Consider the following 23626-nt stretch of genomic DNA (forward strand, 5'->3'; position numbering starts at 1 on the left):
ATGTTTGCTCGGTACGCCAAGAAACGCAGTAAGCATGGCAAGAGGGGGTCAAATTTCTAAACTTTTGGCCTATGTACGTTATAGACGACCTTAAATGTCAGTCGAGAACCAGGAAGTAAAACGTCCATTTTTTGTGTTTCCGAAAAAATTGAGGTTTAGATTTTAGTATGAAAAGGGTCGAAAGTTCTTCTACTTTTAAACTTTCTAATGAAATATTTTCTAAAGTTCTATTAATTTTGCTTTTAGATTTAGTCGACACATGCCCCACTGGTTGATGAACATTTATTGATAGAAAATATAAAAAACACATAATGTGGACTTTAACTGAGAACCAAGAGGCTCTATGTCTATACAGCACCTCTTGGTTCTTAGCTGAGGATAAGTCAATAAAAAAGTTTTTTGTTGTAAACTTGCGTGATTTATGAAGATCAAATAGTGAGCTGCGTAAATGCCGGGAAATGCGATTAAATGTGGAGTCATTTGTGTTAGACTTTAAATTCATTTTTATCACGATATATTTTAATAGTATATTTTAGGCGATATATTTTAAACATTGAGTTTATTTTAGTGGAAAAAACAAGCAAACTACAACCATTAATAAAAAAAAATTAAAACAAAATAATAGGTTATGGCGAGGTATTTGTGCATTAAATTTTTTTTATTTGATTCAAGATGTTTTAGACAACATCAGTCACTATAATTTGAGATATATTTATATACAGTTAATACTGTTAATAACTGAAGTATATATAAAGCAGAAGTTCATTTTGTTGCAACATGGAAAGTAAGTATTGGTTTATACGTTGTTATTTAAAAAAAAATTTAATTTAAACATATATTTAACTTAAATATATATTTTAAGTCATGTTTATAATTAATAATATAATAAGTATTTATTAATACACGAGTTTATATAAGTATTTATATTAATTATGCACTTTTATGTAAGTTATATATAAATATTAAAATAAATTCAAAAATTTATTTAGGGGAGATCAGGGCTAGTTGCAACACAATTTGTAAAACTATATTTATTTCTAATAATTTTAATTTTTTCAAAAAGTTTTGCAAGGTTGATAAAAAGATCTTGGTAACATATTATTCCAGCATTGATAAGTATAATATAAAACTTAGATATAAGTAAAAATGTTGCAACTTACCCAACGTCAAAACAGTGAACATAATAAGTTGTGACACAGATTATAACAGGGATTCAAAATTTTTAAATATGAATTTAAATTATGAACAAAAATGTTTAAATTGATATAACACTTCATTCCAACTTGAAGCAAGCTGTTTAACCTTGAAATTTTTAATGACTAAGGAAGATAATTTACTCAAGATACACATTGCTTATAGTTAAATGAAACTTCAGCTAAATATAGCTTCTTTTAAAGAAATAGAAATAAAATAGAAATAAAATAGAAAAAAAAATATATCACCCCCTCCCCAACAACAACAACAACAAATAATAACATGATTTTCAGTTCTTTTAAAAAAAAACCCTGTTTTTTTTCAACCCAGATCTCAATATATTAATAATATTTCCTGAACTTCTTTTAGTTAAACTGAATAAGTCTGTCATTCAAATTCTTTGAAGGTTTGTGGTGTAAATCATGTTCAATTGGCTTTACCAAAATCACCGATAAAAGACAGATCATGTCAAACATTTCTCTTAAAACCTACAATTGTCTAGTTCATAAAAATTTTAATAATATATATGTGTGACTTTTTGCAGCTATCTTTTAATGTAAAACATGAACAAAAAATGATAAAATAATTATAATATAGTTAGTAAAACTCGTTCTAAAAAGTAAGAGAATTTAAAATATTTTCATATTGCTGAAAGTTTTTGACAAAGTATCTTAAACAAGTTGTGCTTTATTTTTTGTGGCTGTCACTACTGCAACTAATTCTATTTTGGCATAGTGATGCAACTATAGCATAAAAGTTATCATCAATTTTCCATATAGTAGTACTTGAACAAGATACACATAAAAATTATGTTTATTGGGTATGCATATTTTTAACTTTACATAGGGGTAATGTAACAACCGCAACTATATGGAATGACCCAGTAGATAAATTTATCTTTATTATTATAAAATAGTTATTAGAATTTGTCTAAGGTTTTCATTGATTCATTTTCTTTTCATTTTTATAATAAAAAAGTCCATTATTTTGAAATATTTTTAGAAAAGCGTGTAAAATCAATAAAACCTGCAGTTATATTGTGATTCAACATTAGCTTTTTGTATTATTTTAGTAACATACTTCATAGCATACAGTAAAACCCAAAAAAACTTTAAAAAAATTAGAATTTTATATAGAAAAAAAATTTATAAATATCTTTTGAAATTTTTAATTTATTACTATAAGTTTTTATATTCAATGTGTTATTATTAGTTATTTGATGTAATATATATTATATATTACATAAATTTTAGTTATTAAATTATATTTATTTAAATTTATGTAAATAAATTTAGAAATATTATATAAAACTCATCCTTTAAAGGACATTGTTGCAACTTATCCTGTTGCAATTAGCTTCAGTCTCCCCTTATGCATATATATATATATATATATATATATATATATATATATATATTTGCAAACAATAATAATTTTTTACTTTTAGAAAGTTAAACAAAAATAAAAATATTACAAACAAAATATATTACTTGTTGCAAAAAAAAAAAAAAAAAAAGTTTCAAGTTAATTACTTTACCAGCACTTTTTTGTGTGACAAACTAAGATTTAAGTTTTTATGTACCATTTGTTAAAAAATATATACCGTTGCGCTTTCACTTGCCTTATGACAAAAAGGTTAAACATGTGCTTTATAAACTTTTTTGATGCTGTGTTATAACATGTTTACAAGAATTTTAAATAACTTTTTTATCAAAGTTTTTCTAAATTATAAAAATATCTCTGTTTTCACTTTTTTGATATTGCTCAATCTGTAAATCATATAAAGCTGATTTAAATTTTATAAAGTTTTATTTTTCTTAACTATTATTTTTCTTATAAATGTAAACAAGAAAATAAGAATTAAAAAGACATCGCAAAGCTAAATAATTAATTAAATAAATGCTATAATTAATTAAATAAAAAACTACTATTGATATAACTCTGTTACTAATTTCTCAATACAATATCAAGGGAGTTTTGATAACCTTGTTATAATATATGAAGATAAATTATCAAGTATATTTATTCTTGATAACAAGGCATATCTAAACTCTCTCAAAATATTATTAAAAAAAAAATAATAATAGAGTTACATCCGTAGAAGTTTTTTTATTTATAAAAAAATGAACTCTTTATAAAATGTCATTCAAAGTTTGTAATAATTAATGGTTTTTCTTTTTTGTTGTTGTTGATAAAATCAATCATAACAAAACAAACAAACAAAAAATTAAAATATCAAAAGTGGCGCTAATATTAAATAAAATTTAATGTGTTCTGTTTTTTAGCTAATATTTTTTTGTTTTGTTTTTTATTTATATTTTATAAATTTTACAATTACTTTTGTTATTGTTTGTTATGAGAAATTGTCTAAATAAATATTCTTGCACTTGCAAGATGAAAAAGAAAAGTTTTTTTATTAAATTTCTTTTATGATTTTTTTTTTTTTATGTGTCATAAAACATCTTTTTTTTTCTTTTTGTTAAACATTTTTGATGGAAAAGTTAGTTTAATAAAAATAAAAGTTTTTTTGTTTTTTCTTAACTTATTACATTTGTATATAGTTTTTTATATAATTGTCGTTCAAACTCTCTCTCTCTCTCTCTCTCTCTCTCTCTCTCTCTCTCTCTCTCTCTCTCTCTATATATATATATATATATATATATATATATATATATATATATATATATATATATATATATATATATATATATATATATATATATATAAAGAGAGAGAGAGAGAGACAGAGATTGATAGATAAATAACATTCAAGTTTTTTCACTTAATGTAATAATATATCTAATCTCATTTTTTGATCATTATTTTCGATTTATATACACATAGTATGCATAACATATATTCATTTATAAACATATAGTTGTATTTTTTTTTTTATGAAATATACGATTAGTTTTATATTACTTTTTTTAAATGAAGGAAGAAGAGTTAATTTTACAGAAGATGTGAAGCCTTTAAAAACTGATTTACTTTGTTGCCAGATTAAGAATAATCATGGAGAGGTCAACTTGGGAATTCTATCTCTTAATCACTCATACATGTCTGAGATAGATTTACAGTTTCAGTCAGAAGGCAGTGTTTCTGTGGTGTTGGCAAATAAAAGTACTTTGAAAGTCATATCATTTAACCCGAGAGGTAACTATTACTTTTTTTCAGAGCCTTATATGGCTCTGAAAAAGGTACAGTTGGAAGAGAAGAATTCTTAGTTAATTATAGCAATTTCAAAAATTAATAAAATAACCTCATCAAATTTTTAAGGTTTAAGTTTTAACAATTTAAGTTTTAAAGAAGAAAAATGATTTTACATTCTTATTTGCTTGTTAAAAACATTTTAAAAACTGCTAGTAATTAGTTTTATTAGACAATCGTTTTATGAAACACTACTTAAAAAATTATTAATGTTACATAAAACAAGATTTTTACAAAATATATTTATTTTTTAATAGTTCCTGTATAATGTTACTTTTATATTTATAATAATACAATCTATATATAATTCTTAAAGAAAAAAAAGTGCAAACGTGCAATTAGTAATTTTAAATTTATTTATAAATCATTCATTCATTAATTGCAGTTTGCACCAAAAACTTACAAGAAAATAAATTAAAAAATTTAGAAAAAAAAAGAGACTACTCTCGGGTGCCTAATACAAGGGAATGGGTGGTTGGTAATAAACAGGGTGTGGGGGATTTTAGTTTATATCTAATAAATGGGGAGGTCTAAATAAAAGGGTGGGTGGATATTTTTGCAGAACGCGAATAAAAAAGTTTTAATTCTAGTGTGGCTTGCTGTCAAATGCGCATTTTTTAACAGAAATTTCATCATAAATAGTAAGAGAAATAAATCTCATTATTGACAAATTGAGATTTTAAAAAAGATTGACGATTTTTAAAGCCTGATTACACTGAAAGTTTTTATTTCTATCAGTGACAATTCTAAACATTTTTTTTTTAGTTTTAAAATATATTTTTTTTTATTGATAAAAAGTAAAATTTAGTAATTAAGGAGGTCTTAATAAGCTTGGGGTGGTGGGAAAAGTTTGAGAAAGCTAATAAATGTACTTCCTCTTCAGTGTATGAAGCAGCTAAGTGTTAATGCAATTGAAAGAAAAAATGTTCTTTAGTTAAATACAGCAATTATTATATATTACAATTACTATTTTTATGAAAGTAGTAATCAAATAAGAACATTATCATTTATGATAATGTTCTTATTTGATTTTCACCACTAGTAAAATGAAGTAATATAAATAAGTGAAGCAAAAAATGAATAGATTTAATATCTGTAGTTTACGTCATTTATAATATTCATCAACATATCATAAAACTATTTAAAAGCTTTTTCAAAATTTAATTAGTTTAATGAAATTTTAGTATACCCTCAGATGGGGTAATATGGCTACCATGGGGTAATATGCCCAGTTTAGCATATTTATCAGTTTTTTGCTAAAATATGCTATAGTTTTAAAGATGCAGTGTCCCACTCTATAAATGTAGAGTGGGACACTGCATCTTTAAAACTTTAGCATATTTTACCAAAAAACTGATAAATATGCTAAACTGGGCATATTACCCCACGGTAGCCATATTACCCCATCTGACGGTATACTAAAATTTCATTAAACTAATTAAATTTTGAAAAAGCTTTTAAAGTAGTTTTATGACACTGCATCTTCTACACTCTACTTTTTATAGTAAATGTTAATCTGACATTTTAATGTCTGTTACAAAAAAATTAAAATAATTATACTCTGTTTTGCACGTCAGTTTTTAAATGTTTTCTCAGATTTAAAAAATGCTAACTATTGCTAAGCAAGTATTTAGCCAAAATTTATTCCAGACCTCTATAAGCTACTTAGGTAAATGCATTTTTAAGCTCAAAGCATTTACCTTTAAGGTAAATAGGGTAAATGGGCTTTTTTAAATTTTTGGGTAATATTGCACTTATTGATTTGGTTGATCAATTTATCAAATTTGTCAAATTTTTTTTAAAAATCGGTTGCAAAATGCCATACACATACAAACCAAAGAAAGGTTATGCACACAGTAACTACCCCATAGAGCGATTGTACCAGACTATTAAGGCCATTATAAAGATTGAGATGCCTTTGCAGTTTTTTAGGATTTTATTGTATTTATATTTTGAACTTTGTTTTAAAAAATCTAGTTTTAGGATTTAAAACATACTTCCTTTAATTTCATAAACATGTATTACAATGTTTTGTTGTTTAAATTTTATTTTAAAATTAGGTTTTTTTGTTAAATGGCCTAACTACACTATATTCTGATTTTTCAAAACTAAATTTTACTAAATAAACTTTAGTTAAAGTTTTAAAGCCACGTTACTGATTTTCACATATAATGTGCATCTTGTATGAGTAATTCTTAAATTTCACAAATTTATAGCTCTTATTATTTTTTTTGTATTTTATTTGATAATCTAGTTTTTTGACTTTCATTAATTTCTTAAACAATTATTGCAATGTTTTCTTGTTCAAATTAGGTTTTTTGTTAAGTGGACAAATCACCCCATTTTTGAATTTTTCAAAACTGATTTTTATTAATAAGTTGTGGTTAAAGTTTTAAAGCTATATTGCTGATTTTCACATATAATGTGCATCTTGTAGGAGTAATTGAATAAAATCTATAAGTTTATAGTTCTTGTATTTTTCAAATTATTTTAAAAAAATGGTCAAAATGTGGCCATATTACCCCATCTGGCGGTGTGCATTTCCAAATTATTTGGTTTGACATGGTTTGACAAATAATTATTTGTCAAACCTTGTCAAACCAAATGTTTTTTAATTCATTTTAGGAGGTTAAAATAGCAATTTCAGTCATTTTAAGCGTCATTGATTGGCTGGTATTTTCCACACTGTATATATATATATATATATATATATATATATATATATATATATATATATATATATATATATATATATATATATATATATATATATATATATATATATATATATATATATATTAATAATAATAATTTTGTAAAGAAATGATAATATATCATTTCCTTTGCAGAAAAGATAATAATTATCATTTTAGACTTTTCTGCTAAGGAAACAATATATTATCATTTATTTAAAAAAAATGCATAATTTGAGACTTTACTGCAAAGAAAATGATATTTTTAACTAAATATGTAAAAAAGGAAATTCTATAAAAAATTTTGTTAAAAAAAATTTATTTTAATGTTTATTATAAAATGATTATTTTTTTTGCATTATATATATTTTGATATTATTTTAAAAAATTGACCCTTTCATTGCTGCACATACAAGTTTTGGCATAAGTTTGATTAGTTTATCTAAATAAATTGGGAAATATCTTTTCACACATGTTGTAAAATTGACCACAAATGAGTTGTTAATGAAGGATACTGATTATCTTCAGCCTTTAATGTTTTGTAGGGATTAGGGATGGCAAAAATCCCGGAAATTCTCAATCCCGGGATTTCGGGATTACAAATTTGTCCCCGGGAAATCCCGGGATTGAACGAAAAACTTACAATCATAGAAGATAAAGCCTGCGAAGAACTTTTAATTATCAAACACTATTATATGAATTATTTAACTGATGAAGTAAAGTAATTTAAACTATAAATAACACCTTTAAACGATAACACAAAATAACAATGTTTTAAAATAATATAAGTATACATTAATATAAAAGAGTTATAATTCGTTTTGAAAGCTCCACCTTAAAAAACTCAAAGCGTCCATCATTTCATCGTTTAATCGTGTTCGATTTTTAGAGCATAAAAACCCAGCGGCTGAGAATGCTCGTTCAGACTCTACACTTGTTGGTCGTATAGATAGAATATAGTTATACACTTTTTGAATGTGATCACCTCTTGTGCCACCACTTTCAAATAAAAACATTTCTTTTTCAATCTTAGAAGTTATACTTTCTACCCTTATAGGTGTTGTTCGTATAGCTATCAATCCTTTTTCCATAACTTCGTTTAATTGTTCACTAATTGTTTTGACTTTCTTATCACCTTCGTCGCTTCTTAAAACCTGGTTTAGCTGAACATCACAACTGCTGTCTGCTGCTGATGCTATATCTGCGGGATGAAAACGCTTTATCATGCTTACTATAATCTTTTTATTTTGATTACTTGTATTTGGTACAAAAACATCTGTGATTTTCGTTGATGTAACCTGGCCATTATGAAGATAATAAACTAAGCTACTTAATGGTGTTCTCCTCTCTTTAATTCGGTGACTCAAAGCAGCATACAGTTTATTCCCGATTTCAGATTTTTATTGTTTTATTTTGGTCAACATAAACTCTAATGCAATGTCAGCTGTAATTAAAGTTGCGTCTCGTCGACAAAGTGCTTCCACAGTGGCTTTAACAGGAGTCAAAAGTGCTACTAAATCAGATACAATTTTATATTCATTTTCGTCCATCTTAATTGAATCGTCAATTTTGGAATCCAATTCTAAATCTAAAAATGCCTTTTTAACACAATATTTTAATTTGTCAAATCTTTCAAGCATAAGCAATAAGCTGCTCCATCGGGTTTTACAATCCATAATCAAATGGATGACTTTTCCAAACTCAATTTTTACGTACTTTTGTAAATAATTTTCATTTTTGGTTGGGGACTTTTTAAAGATTTTTACAATTTTCCTGACCTTTGTTATAACAGGTCCAAAAACTTGGTGTTTAATAGTAACCTCAGAGGTTTCATTAAACAAAAATGAATTATTTGAATCTTGAATATAATCTTCCTCTTCAGAAGCATAGTCATTAATACAATCATTATCTTTTTCTTCATCATTGTGGTTCTCTAAACTTGCAAAGGTAGTGTGCTCATCATCTAAAATTTCATCGATTTCCAAGTAATTGGGGTCATTTTTATAAAGAACTGATATTACTGCCAGCTGTAGAGCGTGGGCAAAGCATAGTTGTTGATCACTTTCTATAATTTTTCCAAGTTTCTTCATGACGCTTGCACCATCCGTGGTAATACCAATAATATCGTCCTCAAGTTTTATTTTAAAATTGTTGAGTCTTTCGTTTAGAAGTGAAACGCACTTTTCTGCTGGCATAGATCCTAAAATGCGAATCAAACCTAAATTCCAATAACTTTTCAACTCGTGTACGTTCACATTCATGTATCTGCAGTTTCCAAAAGAAGTCCACTCATCAAGCGTTAAGGAAAACTTGAAGCCTCTTGATATTTGATCAATTATTTCCTTTATAACTAGTTCTTTAACCTGTTCATAGTAGTCTAACACCATTTTTCGAATAGTGTTTCGTGATTTTGGGACATTTTTAAAGCCTCGTGCAACTAACCCAGCTCGTATATCAGAAGAGTTGCAAATTGTATTAAATGATATACCATCTTTTGCTGCCATACGGGCAAATACTTCAGGTAGGCATTCATCTTTTTTCGATGTTGTTGTAAAATAACTTGTGATTTTCGGTTTTTTATTTTTCGGTTCTAATAATTCTTTTGAAGTTGAAGGTGTCGTGGATAAACTTGATTCCTGCGATGTTAATTTAATTTTATGTATGGAAAGTAAATGGGTATGAAGACCTTTCGTTGAACCACCAGCAATTTTTAATATTTTTTTGCATGTAATTACTTTGCATAAGGCTGTTTCATCTGCTCCTTTTAAAAAATGTTTCCATATGAGATTTATGCTGTTGAATTCAGCGTAGTTAGTCATGATATTAGGCTAATTTCTATCTTATTGAAAAAAAAAAGTTATATTTTAAGCTATTTATTGACTAATTATCTTTATTCATAATTCAAAATGAACTTATGTGAAAACAATTATACTTCGAATTAATAAATAAAGTTTATTTAATATACCTTCCGTATTTGATAACTTTTAATGTTAAAGAACTTGTGACAATCACGCCAACGTTAAGAATTTAAAAAATAAAAGGAAAACATTGCATGGAGAATAAGCAGCTCAACAAATTTTATAGCGAAAATTTAGACATTTTAAATAAATTAATTAAGTTTAATCAATTTTTGTTTTTATTTATTGTTTATTACAATCCCGAAATCCCGGGAAATTTTAGAGACTAATCCCGGGATTTCGGGATCATGAATTTGTCTGTAATCCCAGGATTTCGGGATCCCGGGATTGCCATCCCTAGTAGGGATGTCCACTTTTTTTCCTATCTTTATTTGAACCAGTACATTTCAACCGACAAATAGTATTACTCACTGTTGGTTGCTGTATTTTCAACAATTTTTGAATATATCTGGTAGAATGACCATTATTTGCTAAAGTGACAATTGCAGAACATGTTTCCAGTGACAAATTGTTTTTCTTTGACATTTTATAATATTTTCTTACTTTACATCTAAAAATAATCAAAATTAGAAAGCGAAAACTTTTTTTTTTCTAAAAATAATACAAAACTGGTCTTTAATTATACTTTCACTAAATAGATAAATAGTTTTAAGATTTCTTGATTTAACAAGCTAACAAGTAACATGGATGGTCATACTTAAGTTAGTCTGCGCTATTTAAAAAATTCATTTTTTTCTGCTATTTAAATTAAAATAAAAATAGCAAAAAGAATACTTTGAATAAATACTAATTTTAGAAAAAGGCCACATTTCATAAAAGTTGAACAAATGAGCAAAAAAGGTTTGTTGCTCTTTTATTTTTTTGGCAAGCGCTTTTTTATGTGCTTGCCAAAGTTTTTGCGGGCATATAGGCGAGTGCAAAAATAGTGGTTAAACAGAGAAGACTGGATTTATAAAGCAATAATAAAAATTTGCTTTATCATAAAAAATTTGGTGTAAAACTGATTACCGTGTTTTATGATTAAAAAAACCAAAAAATGATTTTTTGAAATTTTTCGGTTTTTGCCTGCCCTAATAAAAATTTATATTTATAAATAAGAAATTAAAAAATTATATTAAATTTGATTCATCAATAAAAAAATACTAAACTTGTTTAGTATTTTTTTATCGTTGATATTTGAAATTTGTTGATTCGGTTTATTATGTTATGCGTGAAAAAGTTCAATGAAACTAATATTAAATTTAATTTATCTTTGAAAAATACTAGCTCATTTATTGGTTCAATTTATTATATTACTGGTAAAAAAAAATCAATTAAATTGGATTTTTTTGAAAAATACAAATTTTGCAATCAACTAAATTTTACAAATTTTGAGCAAATTTATACAAAGATAAGAAAAACATATTTTTCATTATTCATTTTAAAAACGCATTAGTACATTTTAATTGGATTATTAAATGACTTTTAAACTTTTATTATTAGACTTTTAAACAATTTTATAATTTAATATCAGTTATTATAAATGAAAAACTATTAAAATTTAATGTGACTGCAAACTTTTGCCAGGCAATATATACACACACACACACACATACACATATATATATACACTGACACATATACGCACGTTTATAATACCGTGAGAAACTACAAACTTTAAACTACCTAATCTGCATAAATACATGTGTCATAAATGAATATTTATGACACTTGTAGTTGTTGGTTGTCCCAAAACATGTTGGAAGTTTTTGTTTTTTCAATTATTATAGTCGTGGTCTTATGCTATTTATTGATCATTGCTTTTATTACCTTCCACTTATATTTGTAGTTGAAGATAGTGGACACCATCTTATAATTCAGCTAGACTGTTTGGTTTTGGGAAAGCAATGCGAAACTTTAACATTTAACACGTCAAAAAAAAGTTCAACTCTCTCCATCAAATATCAGGTGATGAAAGCTGATGATGGAAAACCTTTGCTAAAGAATGGTGTGAAATTGTTAAAAATAATTAAAAATGATGATGACGAAGATAAAATAGATAATGAATGACTTTAATTTTTACTTATTTTAAACATTAAAAAATTCCAATAAATATAAGTGTTGTTTAAAAATGTAAAACAACATATGTGTATATAAGCAATTTTTTTGTGCATGTATATGATGGTTTTTTGTTGTTTTTTGTGAAAACATACTTTAATAAATAGAATTGTTTTTTTATATTATGTTGTCACAATATTTTGTCAAAACGAAATAGATTTAATATCCATTATAATTTCATTTAATATTTAAGGTGATTTTATCATTGAACATTCTAATTTCTTTTAAAAGGTTAAAGTACTTGAACAAATAATACAACAAACTAAACAAAGATTTTTCAATAATGGTGGATGATGCAAAAACAATCAATTCTAAAGATATTTTCCAAAATGAAGAAAACAATGACACAGAACTACTAATTAAGAATAATGACAAAGAGTTGCTTAGAAACCTTATTGGATTCTGGTTACTGGGTCTGTGCAATAATTTTGGTTATGTTGTTATGTTGAGTGCAGCCTATGATATTTTGCAAGAGCAAACTCATACAAACACAACTAAATCATATTCTACTGATGGATTTCATTGCAATCCCATATCCACTGGTGCTGTTTTGCTTGCTGATATAATTCCATCGCTTATTATAAACTGGACTGCTCCTTTTTATATTAATCGATTTAGTTATCCTCTTCGAGTTGCAGTAGTTATAATTTTGTTAACTGCTAGCTTTCTTACTGTATCTTTTTCAACAAGTCGTTTTCTAAGTTTATTAGGCGTTGTTTTTGCCAGCATCAGTTCAGGTGCTGGAGAAATAACGTTTTTAAGTTTATCTGTTCATTTTAAGAAAACAACTGTTTCTACCTGGTCTTCTGGTACAGGAATGGCTGGCGTATGTGGTTCTTTATCTTATGCATTTTTGAGACAGATAGGTTTATCCAGCCATGACACACTACTTGTTTTACTTGTTGTGCCAGCTTTATTTGCATTTACATTTTGGATAGTTTTGAAATTTCCATATGACATAAAAACAAAGAATGAATACATGTCACATGATAAACAACCAGGTTGTTTTGATAAAACAAAACAAATGTCATTTATTGCAAAAGTGCGTCTAATAAAGCCTTTGATTAAGTATATGGTTCCACTCTTTCTTGTGTATTTGGCAGAATATACAATTAACCAAGGTTTATTTGAATTGCTTTATTACAAAATATGGTTAAGTCAAGCCAGCCAATACCGCTGGTTTCAAGTTGATTATCAGATTGGTGTGTTTATATCAAGATCGTCGGTAAACTTATTTCAAATAAAAAAGGTGATTTTTCCTGCACTTTGCCAGTGGTTAGTTCTCTTGTTTTTACTCTTAGAAGTTTATTATGTTTTTATCCCATCTTTTTGGATCACATTGATTGTTATCTTATTTGAAGGTTTGTTAGGAGGTACTGTTTATGTAAATACATTTTACTTGATATTTCAAGAGGTAGAGGAAGATTACAGAGAGTTTTCTATGAGTATGGCTAATGTTGCAAATATTAATGGAATTACAATTGCTGGTTTTCTGGCATTGCCTATTCACAATTTTTTATGCGAGCAAAAGAGATTATAAATAAGCAATGTAAGAAAATTTTTATATAAAAACAATATTAAAATATTTTATAAGTTCATGGTATTTTTGTTTTATTGGTAAATATTATTTTTTGAAAAATCTTTATTTTTGTGTAATTTATTTTTTAAATAGTATTAATAAATGATATTTTATACTTATTTTGTAAATCTAGAAAAATGATAAACTTTAAAAAAGTCTTGATATCAGTATTTATTGTCAGTAATTGGTTCCAAAAATAATGTATAAAATATATATTTTAAATAAGTTCGATTTTTTTGAATTTTTTATATTTATTTTACTTCATATTTTAACATTATTCAAATTTCATATTCATTATATTAACAATATTTTTTATATTTTAAATTTGATTGTTTTAATGGCTATTATACTATTTGAAGTTTATAATTTAGTTCTCTTGTTTTTTTTATTTAGTTAACTTATTTTTATATTTAAATATCTAATTTTTTTATCTTTTTTTTTTATTTGATCATTTTATTTTTTTCGTCAAAAATCTTTGGTTTTACTTCAGTTAAACTTCATACAACAGTTATTAGGGAAAAAACCGTGCTATTAGGGAAATTTCTCATCGAGTACTGCAAATTTTTTGTAAAGTAATGTTTATATTGCACAGGTTGTGGTTATGGAAAACTCCAACAATAATTGATACGTGTACTTACAAGTACAGAAACGGTTTTGTTTTAGTGATAATTTTTGCCGTCATTGCGTATGAAAAACGTTATACACGTATAGAAATTAAAAAAAAAAAAGTTAATTTTGCAACAATGCTGTAGTTACAAAGTATTTGCGCAGGAAAAATACTTTACAAGTCCAATTACAATACGAGTCTAATTATATTAAGTTTTAATTATATTAAAATTTTATTTGTTGTATGAAATTACAAAAACCAAGGTTTTATATAGTTTCAAACAATAATTTGATTAAAAAATGAAATATATTTCATTTTATGTTTTTATTACATTATATAAAAACATGTTACTATAAAATTTTTTAGAAGAAAATCCAATGTATTTTTATATTATATTTTTTTATATTTTAAAATGTTTTTTTATATTTTTTTATTTAATATATATGTGTGTGTGTGTGCGTGTGTTAAGTGATTTTCTACTAATTTATAATTGCTCTGTTCTTTTAAGAACATTGAGCACTCTATTTTGTTATTTTGTAAAATACATTTTAAAGTTGTTTAAATATATATATATATATATATATATATATATATATATATATATATATATATATATATATATATATATATATATATATAAAGTTGTTTAAATATATATATATATATATATATACATATATATATATATATATATATATATATATATATATATATATATATATATATATATATATATATATATATATGTATATATATATATATAGGTTTCCGCACAATGTTATTATTACATTATATTAAAAAAATGTTACAATTTTACAAACACACACATATTCAGTAATTTTTTGTAATTGTGTAATAAATTACACAAGCACAAACGTATATTTAGTAATTTTATTGTTAGTACTTATCCTTATTATTAAGTGTGTATCCTGAATCTTTGAGGTGGAGGGAAGGGTATATTTATCTCCTAACAACATAGCAATTCTTATAATTAGGGGACGTGGTTGTTTTAGGTCTTTTTTCTCCTTGGATACGCCGCTGGAGCTTTACATTTGTTATAATTATCTATTTTAGTTATGTTTTTTCTCTTTAGTTTGAAAATGACAAACTTACTTAAATCTTTTTCAAGAAGCCTAATAAATTCATTCGTCTTATTGAAACAGCCAGCATCTAAAACCTACTTTTCATTATTTCCCCCACAAAACGCGACTTTAAAGAAAAACTTACTTTTGAAAACAAACTTTGGTTTTAATTTGTTTCAGAGACGTCACTTACCTAGTTTAAATCAAATTCGTTTTCAAAAACCCCGTACAAAAAAGAAAAGACCAAAACCTAAAGTTCCAGACAGTCGACGAATTTTGTACGGACCCCAGAGGAAAGGTATTTGTGTTAAAGTTGTTGTGAGGGCACCGAGAAAACCAAACTCTGCTCAGAGAAAGTGCGCTGTTCTTCGACTAAATGACGGTAAGCTGATAACTGCCTACATACCTGGTGAAAAAGCAAATCTTCAAGAACATGGCGTCGTTTTGTTCCGTGGTGGTCGAGTGCAAGATTGCCCAGGGATTAAGTACAAAATAATACGCGGAGTTTACGATATGAATTAATTATTTTAAATCTAATACAAATGTGTTTTTCATTTCTTTTTAATTCCAGTTCTTTAATAATCTAAAATTATTTTAATTATAATTTTATGGTGATCTTATTACCCATACAAACGTGATTTCATTTTTAGTTTTTTTATTACAGTTTATTACAATTTTTTTTTTAATTCACTTGTTTTTAAAGAGACATTCAAAAGAACTAAAATATTTATTAGTAACATTTTGAGACTAATTAGACCGTGTTTTAATTTTAGCAAAGAAATATTTACCGCGGCGAAGTAATAAGAGTTCTGGCTTCAGAAGGTCCGTGTTTCAAAGCCGGTCTAATAGTCTCGAAAAATAACTTATAAATAATGTATTAGTTTAAAACTGTCTCTACGAACTAATTTAGGGCTTTGAAAATTTATCTAAGATCAAACGAAAATTATATATAAATGACCTAAAAAACAAAGAGACCTTTAAATGAAAAACTATACAAAGATTGCAAATATCTTTTTGTAAAAACTTAAAAAAGAATAACTACTCAAAATTATTCGAAAATGTTGAGAATAACTCTAAACGCACTTGGAAAATATTAGAGAAATTGGCGTAAAACAAAAACTTGTTTCCTTTCCGCAAGTGGTTAGAGTGAATAACAAAGATGTTTTTGAACCTAGATTAATGGCTCACGAGTTCAACTAATTCTTTATTGACATCGGCTCCAAACTGGCAAATATAATTCCTAATACCCAAGTTGTGTTCATTATCCTTTAAGTTATCGTTTTAATGGTTTCAAGTGTCATTCAAATCTATTAAAAAAAAAAAAAAAAGCTCCTGGAGCTGATGAAATAAACGGAAACAGTCTTAGAATGCTTTGAACAATTAAAAGATATTCTCTTTAAAGTTTTCAAAGCGTCAATACATCAGGGAGTTTTCCCTGATCAGTTAAAACTATCATATTCTACAAAAAAGGAGACAGAACTAATATAGTAATCACCGACCTTTCTCTATTTTATTGATTTTTTTAAAAATTTAGGAATTAGGTACCATAGATACTTATTTTAAGGGAAAAATTTTTTTTATATAAAAATCAGTTTGCTTTTAAAAGAAATAGTTCTACTGAGCATGTAATCATCCATATTTCAGTGGTGTTCTAAAAAAATCAATTTTGGGTGTTTCATGTGGTGTTCCACAAGAATCAATTTTGGGCATTTCATGTGGTGTTCCACAAGAATAAATTTTGGCACCACTTCTTTTTTTAATCTTCATTAATTTGCATAAAGCTTCTAATCTTTTAAGTATTATGTTTGTGGATGATACTAATTTTTTTTTTTTTAGTCTAATAACAGTATTAAAAAACTCTTAATACTACGAATGAAGAATTCAAAATATTTCTAGCTGATTTGAATGCAATAAACTTACCCTAAATATTAACAAGATAAAATGGATTTTTTTTCATTTGATAACTAAAAAACGTTATTTACCCCCAGCTCTAATTGATATTTTCATTGACCAAATTGAAATTAAAAGAGGTTGCGTCACAAAACTTTTAGGTCTATTCCTTGATGAGAACATCACATGGAAACAACATATTGATTATGTTGGTACTAAAGTTTCCAAAAATACTAAGTTTTATCCCAACTTTATTATGCATTTATTCATAGCTATATGAATTATGCAAAAGTTTCTTGGCAAGCACAGAAAAATGTAAGTTACAATCTCTCTATCGTCATTAGGAACATGGAATATGTGTAACTAATTTTGCTGATCATTTTTCTCTAAACGACTTTTTTCTGAAATGGTAATACGAAATATTTACGAACTCAATATTTTCGATATTTTATGCTCTGTATATATATGTAAAAATATGTAAAAATAATCTTTTTTCGTTTTTAATGATCTAATTTACCTTGAAATCTACCAATAAATACTCTCTGAGAAATACCAACCTTCTCTAAGAGCCTTTTTGTTAAACAAAGTTTAACCAATTTTGCAGTGTTTATCGTGCACCCCATTTTTGGAATAAAAATGTTTTGTCCTATTATTTTAATTGTGATCTGCCTACTTCTTTGTATCTTTTTTTATTGTTTTTTTTTTATTATTGCATTATAAATAAGCATTTCGTTACAATATTTAAAATACAAATATATATAATAATAAAAACATATATATATATATATATATATATATATATATATATATATATATATATATATATATATATATATATATATATATATATATATATATATACGGTCTTGTCGTCGTGTACTGCTAAGAAATGATCGTGTTAAAATTTATAAGATGTTTACAAGATAAAAAATAAGTTAACGAAGTAAGAAGCTTAAAATATTCCGTTACAAATACATGACACATTATTATATATTACAGTTGTTAATGATGCATATATAATTTTTATAAATCAATTGTTAAATAGGGGGTAAAAAGGAAGATCACTAAAAAAAAAATCGAAAGTATATTGTTACATCTTCAATTGTAAAAATGAGTTCTTTAAGCTTTCGTTTAAAAGAAAAGTGGTTACTATAATGAATAAAATCCTTAGTAAAATTTTTAAAAACTATTTTATTCCATAAGAATGGTCCGCGATAATCAATACAAAATTTAAAAAGATTTGTTTGAAAAATGGGCTGCTTAATAAAATTATCATTCCGCAAAATATATTTATTTTTATCTTTCGATGAATACAAATTATGGAAAGAAATAGGGGATGAATTGGTTTTACATTTAAACATAAAACAAAGAATATTAAAAATGTTAAGTTCATATATATTAAAAACTTTCATTTCAAATAATAGAGGCTTGGCATGAGTATAACGGTCTTTAAAATATATGAGACGTGCTACATGCTTCTGCTGACAATAAAGAGGTTTAAGTTTAATTTTCTTTGCACTACCCCAAGCAATGTTTCCATAGTTTATGTGACAATGAATAAATGAGTGATATAATTGTACTAAAGTACGTTTATTCAAAACATTTTTTGTTTTGTACAATATTCCTATACTTTTTGAAATTTTACTTGATAAGTTTTTAATGTGACTTTTCCATGTAAGATTTTTATCTATACAAACACCTAGAAAGTTGGTTACTGTTACTTGTTTAATTTTTATATTGTCAATAATAAGATGAGGCATGTTAATTGAAGAGCAGTTTTCCAAAACTTGTTAAGTCCATTTTTGTAGTTTTGAGATATTTAGGTTTTTTTGTTTATGAAAAAACTAAAACTCACATGTAAATTTTTATAAGTTGAAAACATTCAAATTACTTACACTTCATTTATAATTAAGCTTTGGTAAATCTTTGTTTATTATAAGCCACTTTTTTAGCCCTTTAAAATGTGTTGATTTTTCCAAAACTGTGTAAGTCCATGTGACTTAACAAGTTTTGGTTGAACTATAAAATGTACTAGGTAAAAAACTCTTCTATAACTGTTGGTTGTTGTGTTGTAACATCTTTTAGTTTTACATAAAGTAAGTATTGTCTTTAAAAAATAACTGAACTTAGACTAAAGCCCCTAATGATAATCTTAATTGAAGATAATCACATTAAACTTTTTATTTGTATTTATTTACAGTCATTTATTCTTCAAATGCAGTGGTTGAAAGCTTAATATGATTACAAAATACTTAACTTTAAACAACATTGTTACAGAATAACATTAATGACAACAATATGCAATAATTTAAATCTCCAATATATTATTTTTGGCTTTTTATTGAAAAATTTTCCAAAATACACTAAACAAGAACACTAACAGTTGCAATAAAATATAAAGTATCTACATGTAATAGTAGTTGACAAGACACACGTCTTAATAGTGAAGTGATAATATTATTATGTGGATTATGTCAAATGAAGCAAATTTAAATGATACAATGAACAGAAAATAAAAATACATTACATTTCAAAAAAATATAACAAAAAATATTGATAATAGAACATCAGTTATAGGAAACTTTTACAAAAAAGATTCAGTGATATCATCATAGAACTGAACTTCCTCTCCTTCTCCTTCAACATTCACTCCCAATACATTATTATAAAATGAAACTGCATTAGCTGGAATAGTAAAAAATGACATAAGTTTTCGCACATCATCAGCTTTAACTTTGTTTTCTGGGGTTAATTTAACAGCCTTTTCAAGCGCCTAAATTTTCTCTTACCCTTAGCCAAAACTGTTACCATTGTTGGTTCAGCATTGTAGGTTGTCTGAACAAACAGTGCAGTTTTAGTATAGGTTAACACTCGCTGTTCTCTCATTAAGAATTGTAGCTTTGATTTTAAAATATTTTTTGTTACCAACTGAAAATAAACCATTTCCCAGTTTATTCCAAATACGTGTAAAGTGCCAAATTCAGAAAAAATATCATAATATTCCTCTGGGGATAGAATATTTTCTCTTTTCCGAAGCATTTTCTCTATTCTTCCAAACACTCTATCTGGAGGCATATAGCTATGCCCTCGAATAGGGAAAAAATGTTCAATTTTTGTAAAAACTTCAATTTTTTTAATGAAATTCATCAGAGTGCTCATTACAACAGAGTTTTTATTTTGCGATGAGTAAGCATCTGAAAAAAAACGTATAATTTTAGGACTCACTTCATTTTGACTGCACTCATCTTCAATCTTATCTAAGTAGTTCAATAATGCAGAAGCTACTTGATTGCTTCCGCGTCCACTTTGAGTCTCAAGCCATGTGTATATGTCCACATTTTGTTTGTCTTGTTTTGCACCCTGCCTTACAAATGTAAAACTTCACCTACACTAAGCTTGGGAAGTTGTTGATTTTGCTGCATATCAAAGGAAAAAGTGATTGTATCAGGCTGAGTATTTCTTAACAGATCAAAAAACTTTGAAGCACGCAGTTTGTGGACTCGCAAGTCAGTTATAAGCTTTTGCTTAGCAGCTGGTGTGCTTGCACTCTTAATTTCCATTTTCGTTGTCTCACAAAAAGAGTAGACATCAGTTCTAGGATTTCCAAAGCCTAAGTTGAATTTGGAAATGCACACTCGAGTAAACTTTGATAACGAAGCTGCAGAACAACTAGTAATCGATCTAAATGATTTAGAACATACAGGCACTAGGTCACCTGCACTGTTGCGCACAGTGTAGTTAAGTATTTGCCGGCGTGTTTTAGTCTGCAATGCCTTACGATGTCTTGTTCTAGATGGCATTTTACTCGACACATGCCTTTGAATGAACTTGTCTTGCTCAATCTTTTCTCCACGTTGGTAAAATGCATCAAAAAATCCTAAAAACAAAAGAAAATATAATTAAATATAATATAAATTATATTACAAATTTATTATATTAAATTTAAATAATAACATTAAAATATAAAACCATTTTTATAATAAACAATAGTACTTTATTAAAAACTAATAAAATATAGCCTATATTAATAATAAAATATATAGATTTAATCCTCAAAACAAAAAGTTATTTTTTTCAATAATAACTAGACTCGATTATATTACTATAACTATAACTATTAGACTACTGTCTAATAGTAGATCTACTAATATTAGAAGAGACCAACCTTGTAAATCTTTCAAAACTAGGTCACCAGCCCTACACTGGCCATTACGATGTTGGCAGCTTAGTATTGGCATTTTATCGATCTTTTTATATTTTGTACTCTTATCTTTTGTTTTCTGCCATTCTTTAATTCTTTTTCGTCCTCTACCGGGTGTTACTGGGGAAGCGAATTCATCAAGGAGCTCCGATACATCTACATTGTCGTTCGACACCATTGCAACAAAATGCTTTCACTGCGCATGCGCATGGACCTAACGAGTTTTGGAAAGAATTTGTATCATGACTTACCAAGTTTTGGAAAAATGTCAATATTTTGTACTTACTTTATATTGCCATATAACAAGTTTTGCATGAAACGGTTTTATTCATTAAATAGACATCAGAGAGAATTTCCAGAAAAATGAGTTATCTCATTTTTTTCATTTTTTGACTGGACCAGTTTTGGAAAACTGCTCTTCAATTGGCAGTTTATGTTTTTTGATAAGAGAATGGAAAAGAACCCATTTAGTTTTATCAATGTTAAGAGATAATTTGTTAGTCTTAAACCAGTCAGATATTTTGATTAACTCGATGTTCAAGCAACTAAAAAAGAAGGAATGCTTTTGTGTGACGTAAATAAATTGGTGTCATCAACAAAAATAATTGTTATTAAATCCGAGGCTTTGTATAAATCATTAATATAAATAAGGAAAAGAAGAGGTCCTAACATGGATCCTAGAGGTAATATCTACATGTAATATTTAACAAATTTGATGATAATGTTTCATTGGCGTAAACAAATTGTTTGCGATTAGTTAAATAACATTTTAACAATTTTAAAACATTGTCTGTTATACCACAACATTTTAATTTTTTAGCAATAATTTTATGATTAATGGTATCAAACTCTTTCGCTAAATCAATAAATACTCCCCATGTGAATTTAGAATTATTAAATGAGTCTGATATACTTCTTGTAAGCTGAATAATTGCATGCTCTGTTGAATTTTTTTTTTTAAATCCATATTGCATGTTATATAATAATTTGTTTGAAAGAAGGTGATTGTATATTCTGTTGTACAAAATTCTTTCAAAAATTTTAGAAAAAACAGAGAGGATAGAAACTGGACGATAGTGTTTAACATTAGTTTTTTCTCCTTCTTTAAAAATAGGAATAATTTTTGCTATTTTTAAATCATCAGGAAAAACTCCCTGATTAATAGAGCATTTAAAAATTTGGAAAAGTATGTCTTTTAAAACGTCAAAACAGTTTATAATAACATTCCCATTGACATCATCTGGACCAACTGCTTTATTTTTTAAAATTAGGCTGAAAAATCTTTTACTCTCTCATATTATAAAAACTTGAAAATACTATTTATGTAAGGGATTATTACTATTTGTCTAAGGGAAATAATTATTAAACTTTATCACCTATGTTTAAAAGTAATACGTGCATGCATATATTATTTTATTTTATGCATATATTATTTTATTATGTTATACTTATAGTTACTTTATAACCTATCATTTTGTTTACACTAGTATATGATTCTGACATCAAGATCCAGTGCCAACAACACCAGAGGAAGGGGACCAGGGGGGCACTGGCTCTACCGCTTTTTTACTTAAGAGCCTTTTTTTTATTAAGAAACTTCTAGATATAGAGGACCTTTTTTATAATATGACGATGTGCCCCTCCACTTCAAAACCCGTGTTGTCATCCATAAAGATCTAACTGATCTACTTTCAGGTACCTAGTTTTTCAAATGTTAGTAGTATTTGTTAGCTTTATAAACTGTATTAACTTTTATTTATGAAAATTATATTGTAAAAACGAACTAAAAATAATATATTATAAGCATTTATTCAAGACGTTCTTGAAACAATATCTTAATTTTAACTTACATTTTTTAAATTATTTTTCAAAGCTTCTAAAAGAAGTTCATATTATGATCTTCTTCCAGAAGCTTTAAACTTGCAAAAGGTTCTGATGACAAGATCATTATGATTCATAATGATCTTATCATCAGAACCTTTTGCAAGTTTGAAACTTTTATACATCAAAATATAAACAAGACAATAAATAAATTTTTTTCTAGGTCTTACTCGGCAAAAAACAGACTTTTTTATTAGGCTTTTTAAGTTTGTTATCAAATTTAAATATTTAATGTTTTTTATCATTAAATTATTTTATATAAGTATATCAATATACC

The 23626-nt window shown here is 26.2% G+C and overlaps 2 protein-coding genes across 3 annotated transcripts; both read left to right on the forward strand.

The window, feature by feature from the left end:
* The first annotated feature begins 481 nt into the window (after positions 1–481).
* On the forward strand, positions 482–12284 carry LOC136078344 (uncharacterized). Of its 2 annotated transcripts, XM_065793987.1 has the most exons (4): positions 482–636; positions 723–784; positions 4132–4347; positions 11841–12284. In XM_065793987.1, the coding sequence occupies exons 2-4, from the start codon at positions 778–780 to the stop codon at positions 12059–12061; spliced, it is 444 nt and encodes a 147-aa protein (XP_065650059.1). In that variant the 5' UTR covers positions 482–636; positions 723–777; the 3' UTR covers positions 12062–12284. The 2 variants fall into 2 exon arrangements, with proteins under 2 accessions (XP_065650059.1, XP_065650058.1); XM_065793986.1 differs by lacking the exon at positions 482–636 and having other exon boundaries at positions 643–784.
* A 19-nt stretch (positions 12285–12303) lies between these two features.
* LOC100211301 (battenin) lies at positions 12304–13807 on the forward strand. Its single transcript, XM_065793985.1, has one exon. It carries the CDS (start codon positions 12393–12395, stop codon positions 13647–13649), a length of 1257 nt encoding a protein of 418 aa, XP_065650057.1. The 5' UTR covers positions 12304–12392; the 3' UTR covers positions 13650–13807.
* The last annotated feature ends 9819 nt before the right edge of the window (positions 13808–23626 follow it).

This window comes from Hydra vulgaris, chromosome 03 (genome assembly GCF_038396675.1).
Source record: "Hydra vulgaris chromosome 03, alternate assembly HydraT2T_AEP".
NCBI lineage: Eukaryota > Metazoa > Cnidaria > Hydrozoa > Anthoathecata > Hydridae > Hydra > Hydra vulgaris.